The sequence below is a fragment of the Ctenopharyngodon idella genome, chromosome 4 (assembly GCF_019924925.1).
Source record: "Ctenopharyngodon idella isolate HZGC_01 chromosome 4, HZGC01, whole genome shotgun sequence".
In the NCBI taxonomy this organism is placed as follows: domain Eukaryota; kingdom Metazoa; phylum Chordata; class Actinopteri; order Cypriniformes; family Xenocyprididae; genus Ctenopharyngodon; species Ctenopharyngodon idella.
Genome location: NC_067223.1, coordinates 12983246 through 13007188, shown reverse-complemented (window position 1 = coordinate 13007188; position 23943 = coordinate 12983246). Strand labels below are relative to the sequence as shown.

At 39.7% G+C, this 23943-nt stretch overlaps 2 protein-coding genes across 2 annotated transcripts in view; one reads left to right on the top strand and one right to left on the bottom strand.

Annotated features, from left to right (window-relative positions):
* wnt5b (wingless-type MMTV integration site family, member 5b) overlaps positions 1-23943 on the bottom strand; it is a 98671-nt gene that overhangs the window by 32194 nt on the left and 42534 nt on the right. The window lies entirely within an intron of this gene.
* On the top strand, positions 2402-5386 carry fbxl14b (F-box and leucine-rich repeat protein 14b). Its single transcript, XM_051890860.1, has one exon. It carries the CDS (start codon positions 2878-2880, stop codon positions 4078-4080), a length of 1203 nt encoding a protein of 400 aa, XP_051746820.1. The 5' UTR covers positions 2402-2877; the 3' UTR covers positions 4081-5386.

Below are 23943 nucleotides of genomic sequence, written 5' to 3'. Positions count from 1 at the left end.
CCGGCTGGAGGAGCCAGGGAGAGGGGCCGCTGTCACAGACCTCTCGCCCCCTTACATGCTGGGCATCGGGGCACAGCGCACATTTAGAGCCCTTCATCTGTCCACCATACAAGCCCAGGACCTGTCTGTCAGAGTGAGCGCATGAATTCAACTTGACGTCAACATGAAATGGCGTCCGCAGCGTGTTTTTCTTCCAGTAATCGGAGTTGAAGAGGATATTCAATTAGAAAAAGCCTTACTGGTTAAGTGGGTGATCAAAAATAAGAGGGATTAGTGAGACAAAAGTTGTTTTAGAGACAGAGCGAGTTTTTATTAAAGATTTTTTCCTCTTAAAATAACGTCCCCCTATAAATAATACAATAAAAAGGCCAGGAATGTGAATTAAAGGGATAGTTCACCCAAAAATGAAAGTGATCCCATAATTTACTTACCCTCAAGCCATCCTAGGTGTATGACTATCTTCTTTCAGTCGAACACAATCGGAGTTATGTTAAAAAATATCCTGGCTCTTCCCAGCTTTATAATGGCATTGAGTTTTCGAAGCTCTGAAAAGAGCATCCATCCATCATAAAAGTAATCCATACGACTCCAGTGGATTAATAAATGCCTTCTGAAGTGAAAATATCCATATTTAAAACTTTATAATCTATAATCACTGGCTTCCGGCAATGGCCGCACATGTGTTACCTGTTTTTTGCGACAGACATCTATTAAGCTTGCGCTACACCATACGTCCTACATCATAAGTCGGGTCAGAGGTCACCCTTCCGCCGGAACTCGACTCTCTCGTGATCGCGCGTACGGCCGTTGCCGGAGCAGTGATTATAGTTTATAAAGTTTTAAATATGGATATTTTTCTTACAAAAAACAAATCACTTTGCTTCAGAGGGCATTTATTAACACACTGGAGTCGTATGGATTACTTTTATGATGGACAGATGTTCTTTTTGGAGCTTCAAAAACTCGGGCACTATTCATTCCCATTACAAAGCTGAGAAGAGCCAGGATAATGTTTAATATAACTCTGACTGCGTTCATCTGAAAGAAGGAAGTCATATACTCCTAGGATGGCTTGAGGGTGAGTAAATTATGGGATAATTATCATTTTTGGATGAACTATCACTTTAAGAAAGCAAACAGGATCCATTTTGATTGCATGTGAACTGAGCTGCTTCAGAAATAATGTTGGATAGAGTTTTGTGCTTTACACAATTATAACCTGAACCAGTGAGAGTGGAAGGAGGGGGGAGAAAAAAAGTGACATTTATTGAAGAGAGAGAGAGAGAGAGAGACATGTGGTGAGCTAGAGAGAAGGTTCGAGACAGACAGAGCCGGAGTGGGGAGGGTTGGACTTGTGCTGTCAGTTGTGCTGTGCTGCATTTTCTTTTGTAAACACAAACGTGTGTGTGCTGCTTTTCTTCCTTCTTTCTGCTACACTCCAGTACCTTCTGCAAATGCTCCCGTCATATCGGCTAACAATGCCAAAGAGCCCACAGAGGGGGGCCTGAGGCCCAAAGACGGGGAAATATGCAAAAGGTGGAATAAAAACTACCTTACGTAAGACTGACGGGGCAAAAAGGCTGTTACTGCCAGATTCATAGAGCGTAGCATTGCGTGCCTTTTTGTTAGGGTTATGATGCAAAATGTTTCTTTTACAAGAAGAGAATGGCAGTATGACTAAATTATCTATTATATTATAAAAGATTAAAAATCTTGATATTAATCTACAGGACTGCAGAACTTTTCAAAGCATGTACTTGAATAACAATTTTTTAAAGAATTAAGATTAACCATTAATACAAAAAAAAGGAAAAAGAAAAGAAAACTGAGGGGAAAAAAAATATTTTATTTACATTTAACTAAAGTATATTAAATATATAGCCCTAATATAATTTTTCAACAATTCACAATGAGCCCTTCCTATTGTTTGTTTTGTTATATACACACGCACACACACACACACACACAAAAAAACTGTGTTATTTGCACACTAAGAGAAAAAATATCACTTTAACAAGTAACTTTACTCCAATAATAAATAAAATTGAAATAACAACTTCAAAAATACCACCATATGACACGGAAGCTGAAGGGTTAAGAGTAAAGTGAACTGAATTGTAAGAAGTTGGTTTCCAGGGGAACTATTCTTACTGTTCCAGCTGAGTTGGGCTAAACCACTTTGCTTTTAAAAAGGGGGGCGATAAACACACACAACACGAATTTCTTTCAAAACAGTTTAGAGAAAAACAGAACACGGACTGGGACAATAACTACAAACATATGGGGTGCCGCTTTATAAGTTTCAGACTGTTCTTAAACAATTTGAGCTGTTCTAACAGGTTTAAATATGCGCGACTCCCCCGCAGCCGCTCTGTGCTGGCGGCCCTGCCAAGTCAGTTTGAAAAGATCAGACAAAGGCAGCAGGAAGCCCCTCGGCTTGGCAATGAGTGCGAGCGGAGCAGAAACGCGAAACGAAACCTCACTCTTTTATCTGATAGCGGACTGAATTTGTTTTCTCCCGAGGTTTGTGGCAGTTTTAGACATCTTTTGAAAATGTACGACCGTCTGGATCCCCGGGTCGAGCGAAGACTATTATCAAAGCGCCAAACGGGCAGTAGCGCTGTCTGACCGCCCGTTCGCTGTCGGTCTGAATCGGATCAAGCGTCTTTTGGGAGGCATTTTTGCATTTGAATCCTTCCTACGCCACTGAAAGGATCACTCGGGACGGAGAGTTGTCGATTTACCCAGTTAAATGTAAAAAGAAAAGCTTGAGGAGCTTTCTAAAAGCCTTTTTTTTCTCCTGAGGGGACTGCGAGACGCGACGGTGACCGTTGGTGGGGGTTTGCCGCCGTTTGTTTTCTTGAGCGCGTGTGGAAGATGGAGACGCACATCTCGTGTCTCTTCCCGGAGATTTTAGCTATGATTTTCAGCTACTTGGACGTGAGGGACAAAGGCAGGGTGGCCCAAGTGTGCACGGCGTGGAGGGACGCGTCCTACCACAAGTCCGTGTGGAGGGGGGTGGAAGCCAAGCTGCATCTGAGGCGGGCGAACCCGTCCCTGTTCCCCAGCCTCCAGGCGCGAGGCATCCGGCGCGTGCAGATCCTCAGCCTGCGGCGCAGCCTCAGCTACGTGATCCAGGGGATGCCCAACATCGAGAGCTTGAATCTGAGCGGCTGCTATAACTTAACGGATAACGGCCTGGGGCACGCGTTCGTGCAGGAGATCCCTTCCCTGAGGGTGCTCAATCTGAGCCTTTGCAAGCAGATCACGGATTCCAGTTTGGGCAGAATAGCGCAGTATCTGAAAAACTTGGAGGTGTTGGAACTGGGCGGCTGCAGTAATATCACGAACACGGGCTTGTTGCTCATTGCGTGGGGTTTGCACAGACTTAAAAGTCTTAATCTGAGGAGCTGCCGGCATGTGTCCGACGTGGGCATCGGGCACTTGGCCGGCATGACCCGGAGCGCGGCGGAGGGCTGCCTCAGTCTGGAATACCTGACCTTGCAGGACTGCCAGAAGTTGACGGACTTGTCCCTCAAGCATATTTCAAAAGGTCTGACTAAGCTCAAAGTGCTCAACCTGAGTTTCTGCGGGGGCATCTCGGACGCTGGCATGATCCACCTCTCTCACATGACGAGCCTGTGGAGCCTTAATCTGCGCTCGTGCGACAACATCAGCGACACGGGCATCATGCACCTCGCCATGGGCACACTGAGACTCTCCGGGCTCGACGTGTCGTTTTGCGACAAGATAGGCGACCAGAGCCTGGCTTATATCGCGCAGGGCCTGTACCAGCTCAAGTCGCTGTCGCTGTGCTCGTGCCACATCAGTGACGATGGCATCAACAGGATGGTGCGCCAAATGCACGAGCTGAGGACGCTGAACATCGGTCAGTGCGTGCGGATTACAGACAAAGGACTGGAGCTGATCGCAGATCACTTGACGCAGCTGACCGGCATCGATCTATATGGATGTACGAAAATCACTAAGAGGGGACTGGAGAGGATCACGCAGCTCCCCTGCCTTAAAGTTTTGAACCTGGGCCTTTGGCAGATGACTGAAAGTGAGAAAGTGAGGTGAAACTTGGGGGGTTTCTGGAGGGAGAGAGGGAGGGAAGGAGGGCGGAAGGGGGATGGGTGGATTTCAATAGAGCAAAGTACATAAAAAGAGGCTTAAAACGCTGAATGTGATACATGTGTCAGTTATTGCTATTAACACACACAAAAAAGTTGTTTTTTCTTAACAAATCGCAATATTAAACCTCCTCCTCCCCAAGTATCGCGATATTTTGGCTACCTCGTTAGATGTATTATATTGTTATTCTTAACAAGAATGAGAATTTGTGCCTAAAAAAACATTTCCCTCCCCCTTTATCTCGTCTTTGGCTTAAGGAAAGCAAAAAGACTGAAAGAAAGGATGGATTCAGACTACCTTTTTTTTATTTCCCTATTCCCTTCCTTCAGATAGCCAACAAAAAGCAAAAGGTTTCAAAAGAAGTCTATGGGTAGGTAACGTTAGTTGATATCAAATTTCAAGCAGTTTTTCCAAGTGTCCTGTGATTTGACAGTTCACCTTAAAATATTTTAATTCTATTAAACATGCCGTTTTGTGAGAGACTACAGCTGTTATTGTACTTCTTTTAAAAATGTATTTATCACACACCATTTAAAATTAAGTAGATTAAAAATGAGAAAGATAGTTACCACCAGTCACAGGACCTAAAATTTTCCATTATTGACACAAATGATATACTAAAATCTCGATGATGAACAAAGAAAAAAGTTCATGGACATACTATGTCAAATGCCCTTATGCAAAGACAGACAAAAATACTGGGTTTGTACACTAAAGCTTTTATATTTCCAAACGCTTTTAGTTTTTGCTCAATTTTACAGGCCTGAAAGCCTTTAATTCCTGCTTTGAATAAGAGGTTGCCTCTGCTGATGTATTTATGCTTATGTAAGCAGATATTAATTACTGGCTGTTATTCAGAGCGTTGTACTTCAAATTGAAGTGAATTTTGTCCCTGAAAAAAAAAAAGAAACCCTGTTTGCAATCACTGACACCTTGTTTGCCTCTTCACAGGGCTGAAACAGGGCACATCGTGTTATAAAACAATCTGTCTGTTTTAAATACATTAATATTCAACTTTACATATAAAAGACACGGTCGCAACGAGGGTAACACGCAAAATGCATGTCAGGCCTATATATGTACCATGATGTATCGACCTGCAACATGTATTGAGTCCTGCTGAGAAGCTACTGTGTTCTAATGTACTGTAAATGTATTTGTAAAAAGAATCCCAAATTAAAATGTTTTATATTCTTACAGTAAAAACATTAAAGTTGATATTTATATAAATAAAAGAGCCACTTGGAATTCCGTTATGAGTTTGGTATAATTCATGCATTCAGTGTGGTTTTGATGCTAGATGTCATAATGTTTAGGCAGTATTAATTTAGCTATAATAGGGTTAGGGGTTTATTTGGTTCATAGTGGATTTGAGAAATTAGCATTTTAGAGGGCGATGGAAGTGATATTTGTGTGTTAAGCGCATGCATGTTTGTTACATTATTTATGAAGCGCAACAAAATGGATGCTTCCCTTAATTGTGCTAGTGAGGGTGTTAAAACTGCAGTGCAATGCTGCCTTTTTTACAATTTTGGTCATCCAATCCAATAATATACATATTGTAAAAGCATCTGATATCAATTTAGTGACTATAACGTTGGATATTTTTCACCCATCAAAATATTGTAAATCTTATTCTCAACAGTTGCCATTGTTTCCCTAAGTTAAGAAGCCAGGTTTAGGTTTTTTCTTCTCCTTGCTCAGTCACGCATACCAGATCTAAGAGACGGGGTTTGTCCCACGGGAGTCTTCCTCCCCCCCTAAGAAAAAAAAAAAAACTCAGCCCACCCCCTTTCCTCAAACAGACACTTTTAAACATTCCTCACCATCATTCAAAGCATTTAAGCTTTAGTCTTTGCTCCCCTCCACCGTCCGGAGGGGTGGAGGATTTAAACGGGGGCGCTTGATGAGAGAGCGAGAGAGAATTTAAGCCCTTCTGAAGGCTACCGCCATCTCTTTTCCTAACTTTGCTGAGTTCATAGATTTTTTTTCTTTCCCTGGAGCTACATTTTTTTCTTGCATTTTTACTACTGGAAATGTTTGTCAAGACATTCTGATATCCAGTGTTGGGTAAAGTTACTTTTAAAAGTAATGGGTAACACTTCAGTATAGGGAACACATTCACTATTAACTACAACTTTTCCGTCAATAAGCTCCTAATTTACTGCTTATTAATAGTTAGTAAGGTAGTTGTTAAATTTAGCTATGAGGTAGGATTAAGGGATGTAGAAAAACGTCATGTGGAATAAGGCATTAATATGTGCTTAATAAGTAATAAACAGACAACATTCTAGTAATATGCAAGCTAATAAGCAACTAGTTAAAAGACCTAAATAAAAAAATAAATAAAGAAAAAAAATAAAGTGTTACCAAGTAATGCATTACAATATTGCATTACTTCCTAAAAAAGTAACTAATAGCGTTACTTAGTTACTTTTTATGAAAAGTAATTCATTCCTTTTGTGTTACCTTTTCCTCACCTGGCCTGGGCTTGCTTGTTAGTTTTTTTAATAACAACAAAAAAAGTTCTATTTTTGGCAAATGTTAAGGCCCTTTCACACCAAAAGTGAAATGAATAAGCCTCAGGCTGACGGAAATGCATATTTACGCCTGTACAGTAGAGGGCGCAGCTCTAACAAACCTTTCAGCTGTGCTAACATTGAGCACGTTTACATGCACACCAGTAAGCTGATAACTCACAAATATCAGCTTATTGAAATAACCAGTTTTCCCCGTTTACATGCAAACCAGTAAACTGACAACGCAAGTAAACCGCTTTTACATGACTCTATTAATAAATCGTGTTATTTCCCTGTATGACATCAAAAAACAATAATTTTCGTATCTGACTCAGAGTATTCCATATGTTATGTCAGTTGTGATGTTAAATAAAGCTTGCAACATGTCAGCGAGAAAACTTAAGGCTCATATTATTCTCTCATGCAGTTACAGTTAGACTGTACCACTTCTACTTCTGCTGCACGAGAGATGAGAACACATTTTTATGATTTTCTGGGTCTTGAAAGAGTCTGCGTTTGTGATATTTCCTTCTTCCTTTCCTGCAAAACGCTCGCTCTGTCTGGATGCGTTTAAATCTGCACTAAGGATGCGTTTCTGTGACGTATCGCACATGCGCACTTCGATAAGCCGACAGAAAGCTGGTGAATGCGTTTACATGTCACACGAAATCGGGGTAAGAGGCAAAAAAGTACCTGTTCCGACCGGTTTATTCTTAAGCCGTTTATGACCTTACTCCGATAAAAGAAAACGGGTTACCACGTTTACATGACCACGTTCGTTGTCGGGTAATTAAGCATAATCAGCTTAAGAACGTTCATGTAAACGCACTCAATATGGATTAAGACATTGGTTAATAAAGTGAGATTAAATACATGTAGTTGTTTAATTTAATTATTACAGGTTTGCGTAAAATTCTTAGATTGCATTTCACTGTTTTTATTCATTTTTAAGAATTTTTTGAGATGAGTAAATGCATGTCCACATTTAGTCTAGAACTACAATAACCATCATATTTACACAGCGCCCACAACACCTCTGCACTTTATTTCTCTCAACATGGTGACAAGAAGAGCTGTCAGTCAATAGGCTAAATGTGAAAAAGTAACATGCGTTACTTATTTGAAAAAGTAAAAGTAGATATTTTGTTGTAAATTGAAAAAGTAATGTGTTACTTTACTAGTTACTTGAAAAAAAGTAATCTGATTACGTAACTGAAGTTACTTGTAATGCGTTAGCCCCAACATTGCTGATATGTTGTTCACATAGGTCTGCTTTAAAGTTATAAATACTACACTATTTTATGATTTTGCTGAACCGAGCCAGCGTAGCAGAAAAATAGATACGATTACACATGCGACACATACATTTAAAAAAAATAAAAATACAGTCCATTTTTACTGCTGGGAATTTTAACAAAGCACTTGGAACATTAGCAGCAACCTGTATAGCTCTCTCTCTCAGCGCCTGTGATTGAAGGTGTTTCTGGGTTACAATGAGACGCTTTGAAGTTTCAGAAGGTTCCAGAAAGGTGGGGGTGGAACTCTTGTCTAAAGTTCCAGGCGTTTTAGAAGGCCCGTGTGATTTGCTCAGACAGCCTAAATCTAGCACAGATCAAAAAAATCTAATCATGTGATAAAAGTCACTTATCGTTTTGTTTCAAAATCACGTCGGAAATCTGATTTGGTTCCAGTCAGGGTTAGAGGAAAGGTGGTTGAAAGCTGTGCCTGCCACATTGCTGGAAAATGGACAGGAATTTGTGAGTCACTGTTTGACTTTGCTCTGTAAAAAAAAAAAAAAAAAAAAAAAAAAAAGTGTGCGGTGCAAGAACCCTGTCTGACTTCAGGAGACCGGCACCGTCTAGCAAACATGGCACACGAGAGGTGCATCTCTGTGTGTGGTATTGCTGTTTATCCGTTCAGAACAACTGCATAAGGCCAAATGCAAAGACCAAATGTGAACGAAGAGAACAGTGTGTTGCTTTATTCTTCACAGGATAAAATACTTCAAGTTTCTCTCTGTGTATGATATAAGCAGCAGAAAACTCACTTTAAAAGCAATGTTCTGGATTCAGTGCAAGTTTAGCTCAATCAATAGCATTTTGACACATCCCTCGTTTTCTTTAAAATATACAATTTTATATAATAGTTTATACTTTTATAAAAGCACTTGCATTTAAAATTTGTGTCACTTTATATTAGGTGTTTTTATGTATTTACGCAAAAAATAATTGCTATGTATAATGTAATTATTGTGTTCATGTCGTGTTGCAAAACACTTTCTGCTATTGAGGTGGATACGGGTAAGTTTAAGGACAGGTTTGGTGGTATGGGTAGGTTTAAGGGTGGGTTAAGGATGGGTCAACAGTATAATTATAGATGTAATTACAGAAATTAATTATTACATGCTGTTATTTTTTATATACAAGTACAATGTAAAAACATGTATATATGTACACAATAAGTGCATTGTATCAAATGATTAATTTAAATGTTAGTACATAGTAGATAAAGACACATTATAAAGTGGGACCAAAATGTGTGTATCATTTGAGCTGTAAAGCAGCTGTTTAAATCAATTTTAAAGTTGTTTTATGGTTTGTGTCATTGCATTGAAGTTATAAAACTGGATATAACTTCACACAGAAAAGGATAGTAAGTCATTTTTTCCACACCAAAATTGTTTACATGCATATTGTTTGTCTTTTGGCATGGTATTGAAACAGTATTTTAACTTTTATGTATTGGCTCCATTGTAAGTGCCTCATTGTAAACCAGATTTCAGCTTTTTTAAGATAAGGAGGAACAACATTATTCCATAAATACTATTATACCATACTATTGAGCTTAATTTGTACTGAACTTGCAATTTTAATTTAATCTTATTTAATTTGCCATTTGAAACAAGATTGTATAAAGCACAACTGTACAGTCGTGGTTAAACAGTTTTTTCTGTGGCTGCCAAGTCCGTTAGCAATTTCTGATGCAAAAGTTTGTGACTCACGGCGCACAGAGAGATTTGGGTTTGAAAAGAGCAGAATTAACTCAGTGGTGAAATTGCGTATGATGGCTAACTTTCTCACATGGCTGTCAGGTTTTAGTCATACCTCTCATTAGAACTAATCCACAGCAGTCTTTTCACACTGCGGGCTGGATGATGGCCATATGGCATTTTTACAAGCTGTTTTACTGCACATACTGTATGTCGAATGCTTTTTTGAAGAAGCCAGATGAAAAGGTAGGTTTGCAAGTGAAAGGCGATTCTTGTGTGTGTGTTTTTAGCGTCTAGGTTTGCTCTGGTTTGTTGTTGCCAGCTCTCCCCCAGTGAGGTTGTGACAGAGTTTGACTGGTGTCATGTGACCTTGCTGGAAGTGTGAGTACAGAGGGGTCGGAGCCAGGAGACCCAATCTGTCGCCCTCGTCCCACCCTTCACACACATGCAGAGATGGAAACAAATTGGCAAAAATGACCCTTATAGAATAGGCGCAAAATCCACAGACACTGTCCAAATTCTAGGCAAAATTTAGGAAAATTATGTCTGACTTGGCTGATTTGTGCATGTCTCAGTCTTGTTAGGGAGTGTTTGGAGGCTCTATCCTCTCAGACATACACACATGCATAAACTCACTATCTTAGACTCTATTTTTCTCTTTCTTGGTATTTCTTTTCTCTGAACAAAATGGGACTCAGGCTTGTGTTGCACCAGTTTTCCCCTTTGTTCTGATTGTATTAGGTGACGGGCCCACATGTTCTGGATCGTATCTGCTTTCATATGCAGTGAAATGCAGCTCTCCAGCAGCACTCTGGAGGCAGGAGGTCTGTGCATGAAAGAAACTTGAGTGCGAGACTGAAAACCACACTACACAACAAAAAAACGATATGGGGAAAAAAGACAACCAGTTATTGGAAGCTTTGTTGCATCTAAACCGCCCATTTTAGTGTTAATCCTTGACCTCAAACTGTCAGGCGCACCTTTTGACAGTCAAGAATATAAATTCTTGCTGAATAGCTGCTATGAAATGTATAAAAATGCATAGCTCCTGTCCTGGCTGGTGACTGATCAGTACGTGCTAAAACACACGTCCAACATTGTTTATATAATCTATATACAATAGGTTATACACATGTAAAATGTGATATCACCCCCTGGTGGCTGATTTCTTTTAAATTTCTCACAGACCTCTAGGTCCATGATTCAAACAGGCATTGTTAACCTGGTCTAATTGGTGCTCAAAATTCATTGGCTGATGGCGGCCATGATTTTGAGATACGCAGATGTCCTCATAGACAGACATGGCACCTTGGACAAAGACACTGCATGGCAATTTTCAAGTCGATGAGACAAAGGATTGCGTAGTTAGTGCCTTTTTCATGTTTTTTTTCCCCTTTTATAGCGCCACCAAGTGGCCAATCACTGTGTTTTTTTACTGTGACCTCAGATTGAGCTCATACATATGTGTACCAAGTTTGGTGAAAATATCTAAATTCGTTCATGAGTTATAGCCATTTTAGTAAAAGTGGCTCCGCCCACTTTGAAAGTTTGGCGCCCCCTTAGTGACGGTGAGTCGAAATTCCAAATTTTTTCCAATAATTATTGATATTCACACACCATAGAATATTTCTGCACTGGTATGCTTCCGATCGGGCGAAAAACCTAGGACTAGTTCGCAAAAGTAGGTTTTGGACAAAATCCAAGATGGCGGAAAAATTTCATACCGGAAATGAAATCGGAGATATACATTTGGTTCGTCTTGACCCACAGATTCCAATGATATAAGGCACTGTGACAAATGGTTCAAAAGTTATGGCCATTTTTCTAAAACTTTTTTTTTGGTCGCTGTAGGGCCACCATTAGGCTGATTGGAGTGAGTCTTTGCGACGCTGTAGACTGGGGGAGTACTACCATCCCTCAAAGTTTCAGGTCTAGTAACAGCTAAGATGACAAAAACCTGTTCACTGCACAGCATGAGATAGAGAGGAAAGTAAAACGGGAAGAGATGCTTGGGAAACAGGAAGGTAAAAGGGAAGAGATGCTTGCGAACATATGAAATTGGGTAAGACACAAGAAAATGTTTTATTTCTTAGCCTCTATGCTTTTCTTTGGCTTGGCTCTATAATTTAAAAGGTAAAAGCTGATAGATGAGTACATGTGTGTGTGTCCGGGCTACAGGCCGACTGGAGATTTGTTGTTACTCAGAGTGTGGGTGGTAGAGAGGGCGTGAGTGTTGTGTGAGGTGCTCTGAATCCACTCAAAAGAGGGAAGCGATGGAAAGAGAGAGAGAGGGAGAGTGCTAAAAGGAAGAAAGTGGATGAGAGATGGATGACGGGGGGACTCACACTACTGTAGCTAAAACCTCTTCACCGAAATACAGCAGCCTCTGCCCGTCACATCCGCCCAGACCCCACACAGCCGGCTGAGCTGCTCTCCACAGGAGGATATATTTTTAAAACCACTGTGGCATTTGGAATTATCTAAGAGGTTCATCCATAATGTTTTGGTAAGGTAGACACTTTTTCAAGCGCTACATATACAAAAAGCAGTGTAGGTCCAATGGGTTTATAAATTCAGTGGAATTTGGAGCTTTCCAGATGTTTTTTTTTTTTTTCCAGAGTAAAGTTGGATCAAAGTTATTGGTTGAAATGGAATAAAGCTGTATCCTGAGCAAGGTAGAAAAAAACCTCCCCTGTGCTGCCAACAAGAGCAGAAAATCTGGATTAGATAAATTTAGTAGATCCAACATGGCACTATAGCCGTTACAAGAACTTGACTTTACCGCCATACCACAGATTGATGACATGCATTAAGTGAATGACAGAAACAAACGTCATTGTGGCATTTAAAAGAATGAATGGGATCTTTATTGGAAAGATACAAATTTTAAAGGATCTCTCATTCCAAAAATAAAAATTCTGTCATGATCGTTTTGCTCTGCCTGCTATAACATCTTTTGAAGCCATTCGATTAAAATTATTATGAACTAAAAACTTGACATTAGGGTTATTAAAGGCACAATATGTAAGATTTTTGGATTAAAATATCCAAAAACCACTGGAACAATGTTATATATTTTTCACTTGTATATTTGCATTATCCCAGAAGTTTCCAAAAATGTTTAAATCCAGAGAAATAAGCAATTTTAACCAGGACATGGACCGTGTCCGTGCGTCACCTATCAATGACATCATACCTGCGTTACCCTCGATTTATTTTGTAGAAACCATGGAAGCACCAAAAACGCTTTAATCTATGTTTTATTAGACAAAGGAACAACTGTTTGGATACATTTATAGACAGAAAACTCATCATTGTTATATAACTCAACACGTTTAATCGTATTGTTTGAATCTTGTTTTCTTGATTTTCCGCGAGTACCATGTTTTACCAAGCCTCAGAGAAAAACACTATTTTGTCAAGTGGCTAACATAGCATGATCGGATGCAGCTTTGTTTTTAGCACAGAGTTAATTTATAACATCATTTTCAACAATTTCAAATGTATCTAATAATAATGATGAACAGCGCTGCTTTACTCCACATATGCTTTACCGAAAGTAGTGGAAGCAGTGACTGCGGCATAATAAAAGTTCTGCTGCTCTTGAGCCGTGTGTCGCGCTCATCTCTCATTAGCAATCGCTCCAGCGGCTTCGTTCCGCTCCCACAGCACTCGGCCCGGCTCTGCTTCATACTACAGTAACGTTAATCTCATCCCTGAACATGATTTCTTCCCGAGTCCTGTCCCAATTCTTTTCCACCAACTGTGAGGGGAAGATGACATCTCCCATGATTCCACACCCAATCTCAGCGACATCAAGCTACGCCTTTGTTTTGAATAGGTGACATCTAGCGACGAAAAATTACATATTGTGCCTTTAAATGACGGAATTTTCATTTTTGCGTCAACTATTTCTTTCAAAATGACGATACTCCAATGTTTGTGTCAATTATTTCTTTCAAAATGTCGATACTAACATTTATTGCGATGCCCAACCAAATTCCATGTTTGTAGAGCATTCAGATTTTGAAAGCAAGGAATATTCTGGAAGAGTGTAAATAGCCACATGTTCAAAGTAGAACGTGTTGAGCAGCAACAGAATTGTGTTCTTTTCTTTTCTCTCTCTCTCTATCTCTCTCGGTATTGCGTGGCTCTGTCAGAGATGTAGAAAAGGCAGTGTTACACAACAGGAAGTGAAGCATGTCTCGGGAGCTTTAAAGACAAATAGACCGGTTTGATCAAGTTTAGTGCCGGGCTCTCTTGAGTCCACCTCTCAATACCGGCTCAAGTGCACAAACACAGGAGCGCGCAGGGAGAAAAGGAACACTTATAGCTTCATACTGCCTGATTGAACTCTTCATTCAGTTTTTGTCCTCTTTTAAATGCCAGAGAAAATGGCTGATTCCTGGACGCCTCTGAAAACAAGCTACAGAGTCTGTCTGTCTGTCTGTCTATGTATCTATCTATCTATGTATCTATCTATCTATCTATCTATCTATCTATCTATCTATCTATCTTCATTCTATGATAATTCCCAGAGCCTGAGCACAAGAACAGCAGTAAAACTGTTACTAAAATGGACAGCAGACTTCAAGTGGTGGTAAAAGTATAACTACAAACAGGATGCAATATAGATAAGTGAGTCATATTAAGATTCGGTTTTAGCAGTTAGCTGCTTATTAACGCACCCACACCCACAGGGCTATATTCACTAGGCCCACCAGCACAAAGACTAAGTTTAAACTGTAGCGTCAGCAAAAAGGCAGCAACCATTGTTTCAGCTTTTCAAAAGAACATATAGATTGGATTGCTGACAGGAAGTGGCTGGAGCAGTTAAAGGTGGGTATACACAGAAATACAAATAGTGTTCTGATGGTTATGATCTTAAAAGGAACAGTTCAACCAAAATGTCAAATAATGTCAGGATTTTCTTTTGCACTATTACAGCTGACTACTATAACTTTTTGACTGAAGGTGCATTAACTTCCTTCCTCACAGCTGAAGACTCAAGAGAAGACACTCGTCATATGAAGTCCCAAAATTACTGTTTTTCAAGATGATTGTTATGAGGGTCTTAAATTAGAAAAGAGATCAGAAGCAGTACTTCTGTTCCTAAAATAAATGCTTTACAAGATGATTGCATTGCTTTTGGCCATTTGGGCCGAGCTAAAAAGCTGTAGGCGATATGAAACCAAACATATCGGGCAACACAGAGCCCATTTTTCATCTCATTTCCTCTCTCTGTCCTTCCTTTTTCCTGACGAAACCTTCTCAGTCTGTAGCAACCGTCCATCACTTTTCTCTCAGCCCACTGTAAATGCCATGCTCTCTCTCTCTCTCTCTCTCTCTCTTTGAGATTTAGAGGCTCTGAGTGTGACATGGAGAAGCTCAGCTTGTGTCTGCCTCGAGGCAGTGGTCCGGCTCAGCCGGGGAAATTTATAAAGTGTCTGACGTTATCGCCATGCGGTATGCAGAGCATTCATTCTCCCCCTTCTCTCTCTCTCCCCTCGTTCTGTATCCATCCTATCTCTCTCTTTATCTCACCAAATCTTCAACCTTATACTGACATCTCTAGCCTGTTCTGTAACACTGTAACCACCAACATTCTTTCTCTTGTGTTTCTTGCACTCCCCACTTTCTTTTACATATTTAAAGGGGTAGTTCACCAAAAATGTGAATTCTGTCATTTACAGAACCCAACAAAAGGAGAAATTTTGAAGATTGCATGCAAAAGAGCATCCAGAAACAATGAAAGTAAATGGGCAAGGATGTTGTCGAGCTCTGAAAAGGGCGAAAAGCAAAAGAGGGGTTTTTTGCAGAAGAACCATTTTGGGTTCCCCAAAGAATAGGGGCTTTCAAACCTGGTAGTTATAAGATCTCAGTTAAAGGACCTAGTCACCAGGGTGTTCCCCTGAGAACTACATTTTCCCCTATAGGGCCAATTTCCTGGTTGCCGACAGTCAGTCTGTCTGTCTGTCTATCTATCTATCTATCTATCTATCTATGTATGATAATTTTGTGATAATTCCCAGAGCCTGAGCACAAGAACAGCATCGTCATGTAAGCATGGCATTCAGCAACATCTACAACTGGAGGATGGAGGACGCCGTGATCGATCGGAGCTGTGTTTTTGTTGTGTGTCATAGGTTTTGTGATAACAGAGACGGAATGTAGATGTCAAGTCAAGTCACCTTAATTTATATAGCGCTTTATACAATACAGATTGTTTCAAAGCAGCTTTACAGTGATAACAGGAAAATGATTCAATGATGCAAACAGAGTTAATTTTGGCTGTACTGCATCTATAAAAGAAAACATTGTCATTGTTCATCTGTTCATTGTTGATTCAGTTCCATTGTAAAGATCATCAATTATTAAATTAGTTCATTACATCTGTAAAGAAAACAGTGATGTCATCGTCCAGCTCAGTTCAGTTCTCATCCAATAGTGTCAGTGCAATCAAATCAATAATATTGTTGAATGTTAGGTCATAGGCCTATAAGTTATGCGACTGAAAGAGCAAAAAAGAGCAAAGGCCAAGAGCAAAGTCTCCTACGACAACTTGCAATTCCAGTTCCTATTATGCTGGGTTAGACCCTACTCTGAAGTATGAGCTAATATAGTCCCACCAAAAGGCGTTTCTATAACTAATCCTTCCCAGTTCCTGTGGTGCGAACACGCCAAAAAGCAGGTACTTCCGCAATAGTTATAGGAACTATGAAACTGTTCCTCCGTTGTCAAAGCTCCTAATCTTTCAGTGATCAGTTCTTAAAAGAACCATTGTTGTTCTCAGCATGAAAAACGTTTTAATAACCTTAATAACCCTTTTCCCAATGGAAAGGTCCCGTTGATGTTAAAGGTTCTTTATTTTTTTTTTAAGAGTGTACATCTTTATACAATAGCTTTAAAGACTAAAATTTAGTTCTTCACTGAAAATCATCCTCTCTAATGTCCACTACTGCATATGCAAATGACCAAAATGCAGTTGGTCAAGAAATAAATCATTCTCAATGACATCAAACCTGGCACAAAATGTCTTCACAAGACATATTTGAATATACACAGCCATGGCCATTATCAGTGAATAACAACTTCAATTTAACTGTATATTTGGTCATATGGACTATTTTTGGAGTCCCCATTCATTTTCATTGTATGGAAAAAAACATTTTTTTTGTGTTCTAGAAAGTCATTCAGGTTTGAAACGACATGAGGGTGAGTAATTGATGACGGCTTTTTACTTTTCCCACTCACACACTTTCATGAAACACATGTACCAGCATATATCTACTCATAAAACCCACATGTATGCCATGCTAACGTCCTGTTTGCTGTGCATCTGCAACTTTTTCCATCTGTTCTTCCTCCCCCCTTCCTGTTTCTCTCTCTCTCTTTCTCTCTCTGTGCTGAGGCTGGATGCTGGGAAACTGTGGATAGTGTTTTACTTTTGTGCTGCCACTTCTCTCACTCTCTTTTTTTTGCTTTGTCACTCAACGCGACATGTCCTGTCACATGGTTCATTCACTCCGACAGACACGGGGCCGGAGAGTGCTGCCTCTCTCTCTCCCCACATTTCAATCTCCCTCTTCCTCCCTCTCATTTCAGCCCAGGGTCTATTCTGAGGCAGGAATTGGAAACTCAGTCTTGTGCTGATGTTTATCAGCCCATTCCAGGCCCTGCATTGCATTTCTATCTGAGAGTGTATCAGAGCCCCTGATTTTAGATAGATATGATTAATGTTGTTACATACTCCATGGCATTACACGGGAAGGCGAGAAGGGGGGATATACACAGCCAATAATTTTCTGTATAATCTTCTTGTTTTGCTCCACAAGAGATCTCCACATCAGAGCGGCTAAATAGAAAACAACACAAATTTGCAAATTTGCACATATTTATGCCATATTTATGAATCTGTAAGTGTGTTTGGATGAATGGAGTCTGAGACGAAGCCAGAGAAGGACTCTAGAGGAAACAAGGAGAGAAAAAAGGTTGCTCTGGGCTGACCCTATTAGGGAACCAATGTTAATACATTTCAGTAACATCCACCTGCTCGTGTTACTACAGCGATGACACAAGACTTCAATTAAACCCAGGCCAGGCGGGGAATTCACACACCGGCCCCTTGACAACTCGCTGCCTTGATTTCTTTTCCTACCATAGTTGAGTCGCTCTACTTCAACATGCATCTGACCACTTAAAAAACATTCATTTAAAATCCTTTTTTGCCATCAAGTTCCACCTTACATTTGATTTCATGTCGTATAACAATTTTAGTATTATTTATATATGCTATTATATGAAAATATATTAACTTTTATTTATATATTTTCAGTTTTCATTTTAATTTTTGTTTGTTTTGGTCTTTTATTTTATTTTATATTTTTAGGGGCAAAGCAATGCGAAGATGCGATGGCAACTATTGTATCCGTTGGCATTCTTATTATTATTCTTTTTTTTTCTTCTTCTTCCGTTCTTGAGTCTTTGGCAGCCCATAGAACCGCTTGAGGAAAAGTTATGATAGAGGACAGTCCCAACATTAACTACAGCAAAGCTGGTGTCTCTAGATCAAACTCTCTAGTGCCACCACTTGTCCAAAGTTTCACTCATGTTTACAATAATAACAAAGAGACAAAATTCTTTTTTCCTCTGATTCCTTGGCTCAATACGATTCGATTGCACCCTATGACGTCATGAAACTTTTCCCATCAAATTTTCCTGCCAAAACACCCTGCTTCTTTGAACTCCTCCTAGACAGTTGCTCCAATTTCAGATCACCTTCAGACTATGGTAGCAAAAAGTTATCAAAAGCTTTTTGATAAACCCAACCATTCTCGAATAACGCGCAAACAAATTCGAAGAAGAGCATGACAAACTGGACGCGAGGCTGTATCTCCGCATCGCTTTAGCGTATTCAGACCAAACTTGGTACATGTCATCACAAGCATGACCTGAGGCTACATGCTGCGTTTCAGCACAGCATCACCTACTGGTCCGGTGATAGCAAAAATGGTCTTGTTAGATTCAGGGCAGCATGCCGAGTCGAATGATATCCAATTTTACCATATCGGACATTTTTCATTTTGTAGCAAAATGCTGTTTTTTGAACGCGTCAGCGTATCATTACGAAACTCGATATGGGTCATCAGCACGACGCCCTGAAGGAGCCTGAGAATTTTCGAGACAGCGCCACCTAGTGGTGAAATCAAATATTCATAACTTTTGATGTGGTTGACTTATTTTCATGGAAAAGTGAAATCTCCTTAGTGAAATCTCCTTAGATTCTTGAATCTTTGCCGAGTCCAACGATACCTAACATGCAAGGTTTCGCCTTATGGTTTAAGCAATGTTGCGATTTAGCGTTAAAACAACTTTCGCGAATATCTTCGAAACCGTAAGTCCAATTGAGACAAAACCATGTAGGAAATTCGGAAACATAGATCATTGGCTAAACATTAAAGCCTAAATGCCAACATTTTGATAGTAAGTGGAAAAAAAAAAAAAAAAAAAAAAAAAATGCAATAATTTTTTATGTATTCATACATATACAAAATGAGATTTTTTCACCAAATTTGACACATTTATGGGCACACTCTGAGGACACATAAAAAAGGTGGTGGGATTGCACCTGTTGGTGGCGCTATAACTGAACAAAACATTAAATTGCCACTAACTACAATAAAGTATATGAAATAAAACGCTATATTTTACTGATGATTTTACTTCTTGCTTGCTTCTTTGTGCTTGGCCCCTTAACGGCTGCTTGCAGCTATATTACAAATTTTATTTTATATTATTACTTAGCTTTAATTTATTTAATTTTTTTTTAGTTAACAATAACAACACTGTAAACATGTCAAATTAAGGAAATAAAATGGGTTGTGAATAAAATTTCATGTATGAACTAACACACACAAAGAGTTTCTCAATAAATGCAACGGAGTCTCTCCTGCCTTCCCATTCTCTTTGTACCTTGTTTTGTGTCTCTTTAAAACGGATTTGTCTCTCAGGATTAGAGCTGACATGATTGCAGATTTTGTTGCAGATGTGTTTTGTTTATGAGTGTTAAGTGATTCTGAAAAAGGCCTTGCCACTTCACTGCTCCCCATTTCCGACTCCTGCAATATTCTGCCCACTGATATGCTTTACAGACTTTTGGAGAGACGGACAGGGACTTTCAGACAGAGCAGAATTTTTAATAAGTGGAAATCTCCTGCACCAGGAGGAGGAAAAATATATATATCACAGTTTGAGAAAAAATAATATATGACAAACCCCAGTGTGTCTGGCTTTAATTCAAAGCATACAGGAGGCAGAGGACCCTGCGCTTTTTCCCCGTTCAAATCATCTTATCCATATTTAAAGGATAAGACCTGAGTGCAATAAGTGAAAGCAGCTTTGCATATGAGATCACAGCCAATTAAACTGACAGTTTCTCATTCAAGGAGGCGAGGGGGGAGTCAAGTCAGGAATTTCTCAAAAGTTGCCTCAGACAAAAGAACGAAAAAACGGCTCTCGAACCCTAAAATATGACCTGTCAGGAAAACCAGGGGATCAAAAAAGAGGGAGAGCAAGAGAGAACCAAGAAAATAAAGTAAACAGTGCTGGTACAGTTGTTGTATCTAGTTTCAAGCCTGCAAACACAATAGCTCTGTTCCAAAACCTAGTGAACTGCATCACTGCTGAAGAAATGTTCTAGTGCATAAAAAATATTAGGTAAAATAAAGTATTTTTACTAGACTAACCTATTTTTAATGGTTAATTTGAATAAATTAATAAAATATATATATAGTTATGTATGATCCTAAGTCATCTTAAAGGGGACCTATTATGCCCCTTTTCGCAAGATGTAATATAAGTCTCTGGTGTCCCCAGAATGTGTCTGTGAAGTTTCAGCTCAAAATCCCCCACAGATCATTTATTATAGCTTGTCAAATTTGCCCCTATTTGGGTGTGAGCAAAAACACACTGTTTTTGTGTGTGTCCCTTTAAATGCAAATGAGCTGCTGCTCCCGGCCCCCTTTCCAGAAGAGGGCGGAGCTTTAACAGCTCACGCTTTGGTTGCTCAACAACAACAAAGCTGGAGAATCTCACGCAGCCAAAATGAGGATTGTCACTAACGGTGTTCAGCCTTACATTGTTCAAACTGGAGTCTTAAAGGTCTTAAATGACATAAGTACTAGGTCTTAAAGAGGACCTATTATGCTTTTTTACATTTTACAACTTTCTTTAGTGTTTAATGTTGCTGTTTGAGCATGAAAAAGGTCTGCAAAGTTACAAAAAGTCCCTCCAGCTGGAGTTATTCTCTATATCAGTGCGCACGGGTTCTGAACTCCCTGAAACGCCTCCATTGTAGTCTTGAGTTTTCTTCCAGTAACAAACACGTCACAATATTCCTCATTTAAATAATTCCCGCCCCAGGCATATCCAAAATAAAACAGGGGCAAGGCCTAGTTGAGTTGAGTTAATAGTCTGTTGAAACTCATATGGTAAGGTGCGTGACATTTTCCTAAACAGACTCTTGATCACAACACACTGATCCAGCTGACCAATCAGAGCACATTCTGCTTTTAAGAAGGAGGGGCTTCACAGAGACTGGAACTAAACAGAGTGTTACAGACAAACTGGGAAGAGAGGTGCTGCAACAATGTCAAATAAGTGAAAAAGAATGTGTTGTTTTTAACATTTAAGACCCCCAAAACAAAATCAAGACTTTGTAAAAGGGCATAATATGGCCTCTTTAAAATGCTGCCTCTGTAGGCAGTGCAGTATGGTTTGGAACAGGGCAAATGAATGCGGACATTATTTATTTTTTTTAAAAAAAGCCCTGCACAAATAATTTTGCGTCTTTTCCTTTGGCCATGAGTGAAAAAGCAATTTTCAACATTTTTATGATAACTACGCCTACGAAAACTAGAAGGAAAATACAAACCTCATGATCCCCACTGTAGGCAATTAAATTCTCCAACTTTGTATAACTAAAATGAAACAGGCTCTCCAAGAACAGCTCAGGACCGATAAGGTCATTCTGAACAATGGCACATATTTAGAGAGACGCAACGGAGAGAATATATGAGGGGAAAAAAGACTAAATAAATGAAATAACAATCTTGTGACTGTCAGGCACTGGAGGCGTGCCAGCAGCCAGAGCAGAGGAGAGAGAGAGAGAGACACAGTGAGGGGGTGGAGCCAGTGAGAGAGACAGTGAAAGAGAGAGCCAGGGGAAGAAGAATTGTGAAGGAGGAAAGAGAACAAACCGATAGATACTGAGAGAGGAGAACAAAGGACAAGAGTGTGAGTATTATTGTCATAGAGACAAAAAAAAACATGAATATTAGATATATGATCGCTGAAAGGGAGAGAGAGAAAAAGTGAGGAGAATGACAATACAGACAGGAATACAAAAAAAAAAAAAAAAAGAGAGAGAAAGTAGATTGTCGGAGATGTACTCTTCTTTTGAGAGAGTGTAGGCGTTTCTTCAATTACAAGCACATTTAGGTCTTGGTTGATTTTTATTGCAACAGATTTTAGCTTTTTCTTTTTGTAATATGGAGTTCACATTCATATAGACATTTACAATGATTTCTTTTATTTAATTTTGGTATTTTTCAAATGCATTTTTATTTGTGTATTGATTCATTTAATCTTTGCCTCACACCCAGACTTTCAATCTCAAACTATGAAAAAAATGTTATAAAAACTATGATAATCTAAACAAAGACTGAAATAGACATAAACCATTTCAAACTTTATTAAAAATCCATTTCTTTTTTTTTTTCTAAAAGATGACTTCCAAAAAAATGGTCATTTCCACATAAACCACAAATTTTGCCTCTGATAAAGTTTTTTTTTTTTTTTTTCTTTTTCAAAGGTAAGTTGGTTACCAAGGAGACAACCTTGGTTAAGAAAAAAAATGTTTAGCTTTGCATATTTAGGAAACATAAAATAGCCCTGGCAAGACAAAGGAGCTGACCACTTTGTCTTGAAAATGTGTAAAATATAATTTTCGTTACAGAACAGTATATATTGTCCACTGACAAATTAAGTAAATGAAAGTGTGAAAAGCATGTTTTATTTTCTAAAAGTCTACAAGGCCAAATGTGCCTATAGTTGAAGAAAGACTTACAGTGTGTGTGTGTGTGTGTGTGTGTGTGTGTGTGTGTGTGTGTGAGAGAGAGAGAGAGAGAGAGAGAGAGAGAGAGAGAGAGAGAATAAGAGGGAGGGGAAAGAAATTGAGAGAGTTTGTGTGAGGAAGAGAGTGTGATGGTGATAGAGCTTTCAGTTCTTTGTGTGTGTGTGTGTGTGTGTGTGTGTGTGTGTGTGTGTGCGTGTGTTGGTCAATGCACAGCAGTGCAGCAGCTCTCAGCCGCCCAGCAGGAAAAATCCCATCATTCTCTGCATACCGCACAAATTCCAGCTCGGCTTTCACCTCGTGGCCCCACTCCTCCACCCTTCCCTCTTTCTCCCTCCCTCCCTCCCACCTCTTGGCCTGCTCTTACAGATGGAGACTCGGCTGAACTCTCTCAATCCCGGGGCCTCTTGTCTTCTCTTAGCCTCACCTTTGACTGCAGACCCCTCAGCTCAGCTTTATTTACTAACACCATAACAATATAACCACAATAAAAATCCGTGTGCTGGATGCCATGCTTCTTAAAATATTTTTTAAAATCAAACAAATCTCAGTACAAAGTGCTCAAAATCTGATCTGACCAGAGACATTTCCTCCGAGGAGGCAAGGGAGGCAGCGCCTCCTCAAAAAACTGGATGAGAAAATAATCCATATTTCAAAAATAATACAGCGCAAATATTACAAAAATGTGACATTAAATACAGCATAAATCACTTGATTTTCTAAAGTAACACTATCCAACAGCAACACCAGTAGGTAAAGTTAAAGCAGGAGGCCAGGCCTTTCTTGCCTCCCCTGATCCCATTGAGTTTTAACAGACACCCTAAAGCATTTGGTGGGTTTGGTGTGGGGTAATTAAGAATGAATGGGGGAAAGCCAAGTAAGAGAAGGCAATACCTCCATAGCCCTATGATTGGTTCGTGCGAATATAACCCCTCCTGTTCGAACCGCCTGCTCTAAGCGGGACTCAAACCCGGGTCCGCCGGCATGGGAGTCGGGCGCTCTTTCAAGGACCGTAGTTTCTAGCATCAGTCGCTAGAGCGCCTCTTGAAATCAGTGGAGTGAGGTTTACATGCACAGTTTTTACCGGCCTACGTCCGTTACGCTCACCCCCCTAAACCTCACTCCCATCCGGGTCACGGCACCAATGTAATCCCTCCTGTTCGAACCAC

Bases quoted from the DNA above. Each gene is read 5' to 3' on its own strand.
- fbxl14b (XM_051890860.1), top strand. From the start codon at position 2,878: ATGGAGACGCACATCTCGTGTCTCTTCCCGGAGATTTTAGCTATGATT.